The sequence below is a fragment of the Prinia subflava genome, chromosome 20 (assembly GCF_021018805.1).
Source record: "Prinia subflava isolate CZ2003 ecotype Zambia chromosome 20, Cam_Psub_1.2, whole genome shotgun sequence".
NCBI lineage: Eukaryota > Metazoa > Chordata > Aves > Passeriformes > Cisticolidae > Prinia > Prinia subflava.
Window position 1 is genome coordinate 8,364,142 of NC_086266.1, and position 6,935 is coordinate 8,371,076.

At 60.3% G+C, this 6,935-nt stretch overlaps 2 protein-coding genes across 2 annotated transcripts; both read right to left on the bottom strand.

The window, feature by feature from the left end:
• Positions 1-6: 6 nt before the first annotated feature.
• On the bottom strand, positions 7-2,317 carry RBMX2 (RNA binding motif protein X-linked 2). Its single transcript, XM_063416691.1, has 6 exons — positions 2,175-2,317; positions 1,985-2,100; positions 1,849-1,900; positions 1,651-1,780; positions 1,372-1,552; positions 7-836 (listed from the first exon to the last, which is right to left on the bottom strand). Exons 1-6 carry the CDS (start codon positions 2,177-2,179, stop codon positions 430-432), a joined length of 891 nt encoding a protein of 296 aa, XP_063272761.1. The 5' UTR covers positions 2,180-2,317; the 3' UTR covers positions 7-429.
• Positions 2,318-2,596: 279 nt separating this feature from the next.
• On the bottom strand, positions 2,597-6,136 carry RAB33A (RAB33A, member RAS oncogene family). The gene is made up of 2 exons (XM_063416690.1): positions 5,616-6,136; positions 2,597-3,098 (listed from the first exon to the last, which is right to left on the bottom strand). The coding sequence occupies exons 1-2, from the start codon at positions 5,838-5,840 to the stop codon at positions 2,640-2,642; spliced, it is 684 nt and encodes a 227-aa protein (XP_063272760.1). The 5' UTR covers positions 5,841-6,136; the 3' UTR covers positions 2,597-2,639.
• Positions 6,137-6,935: the final 799 nt, after the last annotated feature.

A 6,935-nucleotide genomic window follows, 5' to 3' on the forward strand; every position in this document is an offset into this window, starting at 1 on the left:
ACCAGCTTCTTCCTAACAGGAACTTTTATTAAGAAACCTTTAAACAAATCCATGCTAAATCACCCCAACACAGCAGTGCAGCCCTGTGGATCCATCGTGGAATCCAGAACATGCTGAGTGGGCACAGGGCCCAAACCTGGCACATGAGGCAGGACACCCAGCAGCCTCTGCCCCCAGTGCAAGAGGGGGACACTGCCCCAGGGATTTAGGGAAGGGGAGCATCCTGCTGCTCCCAGCCTTCACCACTTGACACCCTCCCCGGTCGAAGGACAAACCCCTGTCCCAGGCAGCACGGAGAGCCCAGGCCCAGGGTGAGATGAGAGGCAAGGGGAAGATCCCAGATGAAAGGTCCTGCCGTGGTATCCCAGGAACTCAGAGCAGGTTTGGGCAGACTCAGGGTCTCCCTCACCCCAAACGCTCACCCCGGGCTCAGCAGCGGCCAGAGTCTCTGCCAGAGCCCCGCTCCCTGTGCCTGGAATGGGAGTCCCGGGATCTGCCTCCCCTAGGGGACGCGTCTTGCCGACTGCTGTGCCTGTCGCCCCTCCTCCCAGCCTCCTCCCTCTTCTCTCGCTCCTCCCAGGAGCTGCTCTGGCTCCTCTGCTGGTGGCAGTTCTTGTCGCCCCTCCTGTCTGAGTGCCGCTGGTGCTGCCGCTGCTCCTCATCTCGCTGTGTCCTGCTGCCGGTGTTCCTGTCGGAGCTCCCGTGAGCATAGCGCTCGTACCCAGGGTCCTCCTTCTCCTTCTTGATCCTGGGATGGGGCTCCTCCGTGCTCACCCGCTTCCCAGCTTGTGGGCTTGACTTTGACCGTTCAGCTCTGCTCCGCTGCTTCTCTGGAACTAAGAGTTCACATTTCAGGTTCGACCAAACTCCAGGAGCACTTTGCTCCCCATGGCTCCCCTGGCAACATCCCAACTCCCCTTCCACTACATATTCTCCCCCTCCACCCAATTTCCCAGCCTGCTTCCCCCTCAGGGAGATCCCAGTCCACTTCCAACTATGACTTTTTCTCCTCTAGCTGCAGCCATCCCACTTCTCTCTGTAACACTCACATCATGTTCTTCTCAGAAAGGCTGGGCATTTCCACACCACTTGGCATGCTGAGGACCTCCCTTTCATTCCAATTCCTCAGTAATATTGTGATCCACTTTGTGGAAATTACTTCTCCAGACCTCAGGACTCTTCCCTCTTGGCTCTCTTCCTTCTCCCTCATTTTTGAGCATCTCCTCAGCACTCTGCAGCAACATCTTGTTCCCACCCTAATTTGGTAGCCACGTTTCTTCCTCCAACCTTCTCTCCACACAGACTGCAGCCCCCAAAACCCTACCATGGGCACTCCCACCAGGGATCCAGCCTGCCAGGAACACTCCTCACCTTTCTCCTTTTTCACGGGCACATCCTCATCCTCAGACAGGGAGTCGGATGAGGTGTGAGGTGGCGTTTTGACCCCGCAGCCCTTGGCATGGAGGGCTCTGGTCACGTCATCCCAGTCCTCGGACTCCTTAGGGGGACGGTAGTTGGCGACGTGGTCCACACGGATGGTCCGTCCCTTGATCTGCGGGGCCGGGCTGTCACAGGCAGCTCCCAGCTCTCAGGAGCTGCCAACGTGAGGCAGCACTCAGGGAGCCACGGCAGCACCTGAGCTTCACTGACCTTGATCCCATTGAAGTTATCCACAGCCAGAATGGTGCTCCTCTGGTCCTCATAGCACAGGAAGCAGAAGCCCTTGGACTTCCCGGTCTTCTTGTCCCGCACGAGGTTGATGTTGACGACCTCGCCATACCTGTGACACACACACTGGCAGTGCCCGCGGCAGCGCCCGCAGCGGCAAGGCGGGGCTGTGGTACTTACTGCGAGAACACGCAGATGACATCGCCCTCCGTCAGCTCGTAGTGCAGCCCGCCTGCGGGGAGAGGAGAGGGAAGGAATGGGCACCGGCCCGTTCAACAGCACCGGCACCGGCCGCCGCCCCTAGCCCGGCCCGTACCCACAAAGATCCACGCGCTGTCCTTGTACTCCGCGTGCCACGACACCGCCTCTTGCACGCCCAGCTCCGCCTCCCGCGCGTTCAGCTCATTGATCAGCTTCACCTTTGTCAGGGGGCTGCGGAAGAGGCACCGTCAGCACCGGCGGGACAGAGCCAGACCCAGCCTTCCCCCCCACTCCCCCTCACCTACTTCATGGCGGCGGCGGCGCGCACTACGCCTGCGCGCGTCACCGCCCCGCCCCGAGCCGAGACGGACGTAACCGAGAGCAGCCGAGTCAACCGATTATAGCCGAGTGGTGCCGAGCGTGGCCGAGTCTGGCCGATTGTGATCGAGTCGGGTCAATAATTCCGAGATAGCCCGAGCAGGGTCGAACAGGGCCGATTGTAGCCGAATCAGACCGATTGTAAACGAATCGGACCGATCGTAGCCTAACAAGACCGTTTGTGGCCGAGCGGTACACACCGAACCGGATCGATTGTGGCCGAGCCGGGCCGATTACAGCCGAACTGGGCGATTGTAACCGAGCGCCGCACGCCGAACCGAACCGATCATGGCCAAGCCGAACCGATCACGGCCGATTACAGGCTGAGGCGCAAAGCAAGAGTCGGAGCACAGGGGGCTCAGAGCCTTTATTGGGGTCCGGACAGGTCCCGCTCAACACGGGCAGGAGCTTTTCCCGCTGGCCTCGTCCAGCCGCCGGGTGTGCGGCTGGGGCTGTGCTGGCCAGCCCTCTGTATCCCGGCAGGGCAGCGAGCGCTGCGCCTTCAGCCGGCACACCAGGCACATGAAAATCGCGTCCACGTTCTGGCTCTCCTGTGGGTCCTTGGCCGAGGTCTCAAACAAAAGCATGTTGTGAGCATCGGCGAACTTGAGGGCCAGGCTGGATGGCACCTGGATCAGGTCTTTCAAGTCACACTTGTTCCCCACAAGCACCCTGGGGACGAGCGGGGGCACCGCGTGCCCGTTGCACTCCTCGATCCACGTCTTGAGGTTGGTGAAGGAGCTCATCTTGGTCACATCATACACGAAGACCACGGCGTGCACATTGCGGTAGTAGTGCTCCACCATGCTCTTCCGAAACCTTTCCTGGCCAGCGGTGTCCCACACTTGCACCTGGGAAGTGAAGCAGAACAAGAAAAGAGGCTACAGGAGTGTGGAGTGTGGCCCTGGCAGGGCCATGGGGAGGGGGCTGCAAGAGGGCTCCTTGTTCTTCAGCTTTCAGAGTGTCCCAGCTTGGTTTGGACTGGAAGGGAACATAAAGATCATTCAGTCCAACCCCCTGCCTCCCTTCCACTATCCCAGATTGCTCCAAGCCCTCTCCAACCTGGCCTTGGACACTTCCATGGATCCTGGGGCAGCCACAGCTTCTCTAGGCAACCTGTGCCAGAGCTTCCCCATCTTCACAGTCAATAATTTCTTCCCAATATCCAATCTAAACCTGCCCTCCTTCAGTTTAAGGCAAATGTCCTGTCTCTCCATCCCTTGTCCTAAGTCCCTTTCCAGCTCTCTTGGAGCCCTTTTAGGCACTGGAAGTGGGTCTAAGGTCTCCTCTGAGCCTTCTCCTCTCCAGGCTGAACAAACCCCGCTCTCCCATCCTGACGTTAGAGCAGAGCATCTTTGCAGCCTTCTCTGGACTCATTCCAACAGATCTATGTCTATTTGTGCACCAAATCCTACACCATGAATGAGAATGCTAACGATTTCACAGAGGAAAAGAGAAAATGAGAAGGGAGAGCCACCCTTTGTGTAGGAGCACAAGTGAGAGGGCCAGGAGCTCTGTGGGGATGGGTGAGGAGCCAACAGAGCTCATGGGGGAGGATTAAAGAACAGAACATCACAGATGACATTGAAGGGGGTCTCTGCTATAAACCACTTGGCCAGGAAGAGCTAGCAGAGCTAGAGGTGCTCTGACGACAGTGAGCAGCAGCCTTGTGTTTGCAGCCCCTGGTTCTCACAGAGAATTTCAGCCACCCCAACACCTCCTGGAAGGACAGCACAGCAAGGCACAGGCAATCCAAAACATTCCAGGACACCATCAATGACAACTTCCTGACCCAAGCGACAGAGATGCCAGGAGGGCTGGATGAGCAGACAGTGAGGTGGACTGGGAACTGGCTGAATGTCTAGGCCTAGACAGTGCTGGTCAGTGACACCAAGTCTGGTTGAACACTGGTAACTAGCAGTGTGCCCCAGGGGTCAGTCTGGGTTCTCCTGGTAATGTTTTGTAGCTGGGAAGTGGCAATTTCCAAGTTAATCCAAATTGCCCTGTACCCATGGAGACAGTACCTGCCTCAGAGTCTTTCCAATTGAAAAATGCTGGCAAAGCAGAGCTGCTAGTCAGCCCTTTCAGGGCCAGTTTCTCCTAGGTAGAGCAAGAGAGGGATGGTTCCTCTCCCACCTTTCACCTCCTCTCTTGGATACATATCCCAGGAAAAGGCCAGTTTGCTGCACTGCCTCCCACTCCTGTCCACTGGAGCTCAAATAATATCCAAAGGTAGAAACCTGACAACATTTTCCAGATAGTGGCAGCAAACAGGCTCCATGCCAGCCTGCACCACAGCTCACACCAGCACAGCTCCTTACAGCTGGACAGAGCTGGGGAGAGCAAGGAGAATGAGCATCTCTAATGGAGGGAGGGAAAAACATTCATGGACAGCCTAGTCGCACAACTAAAGCTCTCATTGACCAACACAAACTCTGGTTTCATTGTGAGTTCAACTTTTGATCAGCCATCTGTCAGTACAGCAGCAGTGTTTATTCTTCCAGCACCAGCCTCAGGGGTGTGGGTGCTGATCCCCACAGCTGGGCAGGCCAAGCTCCACCACAAACTCTGCTCCCAGGTGGTTTCCTACCAATGGCAGATTTGCTCTGACACACCAGCCAGAGCTCTCCAGGTCTGGGTTGATGGTTCTTTAGAGGTGCCACACCAACCTTCATAAGCAAAATCATCCTGCTGCAAATCACAGCTCCAGGTGCAGCTGGGAGCAGGTTCCAGCACCGCTGCCACAGCAGCCGAGCCTGCTGCTGCTGGCCCATGGGAGGTCTCAGCCTTTCAGTGTGGCTGCAGCCAGCCCACCACCCTCTGCCTCCCCAGATCCCCTGGCTGTGGCACAGAGTTCTGTCCCCCACCCCTCCACAGCTCTACCCCCCCCGCTGGTCCAGTGTCCAGAGCTGGAGCCACCCCAATGCTGCGAGGATCCAGCTGTGCCCATCGAAAGGGTGACAGTGACTCACCCCGAGCCATCACTTCTGATCTCTGCAGGCTCAAGCCAGCCCCAGAAATAGTGATAAGGCAGCAGGGACTGGCCCAGGGGCATCGCTGCAACACAGGGACCAGAATTTTTCCCTGGCCCTGTTCCCTCCCTCCAACTGGGATGAAAGGAAAAGCCCCCAGGAGTGATTTGGCAAGAGGCGGAGATGGGGACCGGCTGCCATCGCTGCTGGGGCTGCCGCCGGCCGGGTAGCGGCCGGTGCGGGGCTCACGGAGGATAGAGCGGAGCCCACGGGAACCGGTGTGGAACCCACAGAGGGCGGAACAAGGCCCAGCAGGGGCGGTGTGGGACCCACCGGGGGCTGAGCGGAGCCCTCCGGGGCTGGTGTCAGCCAGCCCGGAGCCGATGCAGGGCCCACCTTGATGCGCTCCCCCTCGATCTCCACCGTCTTCTCGCGGAAGTCCACGCCGATGGTGGCCTCGGTCTTGCCGGGGAAGGTGCCCCCGCAGAAGCGGAAGGTCAGGCATGTCTTGCCCACGTTGGAGTCTCCGATCACGATGATTTTGAAGATGCGGGTCTGCACGTAGGGCTCCAGCACGGCGTCGGGGCCCGGCGGTCGCTCCCCGCCACCGCCCGCCGCCATCCCTCGCGCACCGCTGCCGCCTCACCGGCTCATAGGGGCGCGTCGCCCCGCGGACCGGTTACGGCACCGCACGGTACCGGGCCCGCCCCGCGGACCGGCACCGGCACAGCTCCGGATAGCGGCACCGGCTCCGCTCGTCTCCGCCCCACGCCCCAGCTACGGCACCGCTCGTCCCCGCCCCGCGAACCGGCACCGGCACAACACGGCTCCACCCCACGCACCGGCACCGGCGCAGCCCCGCGTAGCGGCACCGGCACAGCCCCGCCCCACACACCGGCTACGGCACGGCCCGTCTCCGCCCCGCGTAGCGGCATCGGCACCGCGCGGCTCCGCCCTACGCTCCTCGCTCTGGCACCGGCACCGACCCGGCTCAGAGCTCCGGCCCCGGGCCAGCCCTGCGCCAAGCCACAGACCGGAGAACGAGTGCCTTCAGCCCGGGCCGGCGCGGGCATCCCCAGCGGAGCGGCAGGGACCGCCAGGGCTGCGGGCAGTGGGCCCGGCCCTCCCGGGAGGGAGCAAGAGACCGAGGGGCACTGCGAGGCAGGAGTAGACACCGGGGAACACCAACACCCACACATTCGCAGTGCCAAGAGGTGCCAGTGCCAGAATGACCCTCTCCATGTCCAGCTGGGCGGCCACAGCCCTCGTGTGCCAGCATCAGAGAGACCTGGAAGGGGATGTGTCCCTCCTGTCCCCAAGAAACAGGGCAGTGGGAAGCCAGCACCCACAGCACGAGGGCATGGGGGCTGCAGCAGGAAGGACGCACACAAGGATGGCAGAAGTGAGGGGGGCAGGTGACAATCTGAGGAGGAGAAGAGAGCCGTGCCAGAAGGGTATGAGGGTTCCCACGTCAGCTGGACTGGGACAGCATCAGGCTGTGGCACAGTGACAGCAGCATGGGGACTGATGGGAACACGGGGCAGAGCCCCAGGGGCTGCACTGCTCCTGCTCACACAGCCCAGGCGATCCCAGAAGAACTCACAGCCCCCCAAAATGGGCCTCTGGAATATGACTCCTCCAGTGCCAGCATTGATGGGACCTGCAGGAGCCAGAAGCTGGGAAGGATTTAGCAGAGAACCCCAGTGGTCACCACGA

Coding starts and splice junctions, on each gene's coding strand:
- RBMX2 (XM_063416691.1), bottom strand. Junction 1,553..1,650: donor ATAACTTCAATGGGATCAAG/GTCAGTGAAGCT, acceptor CCGGCCCCGCAG/ATCAAGGGACGGACCATCCG. Junction 837..1,371: donor GCCCGTGAAAAAGGAGAAAG/GTGAGGAGTGTT, acceptor GTGAACTCTTAG/TTCCAGAGAAGCAGCGGAGC.
- RAB33A (XM_063416690.1), bottom strand. CDS start 5,840: ATGGCGGCGGGCGGTGGCGGGGAGCGACCGCCGGGCCCCGACGCCGTG. Junction 3,099..5,615: donor TCGAGGGGGAGCGCATCAAG/GTGGGCCCTGCA, acceptor TTCACTTCCCAG/GTGCAAGTGTGGGACACCGC.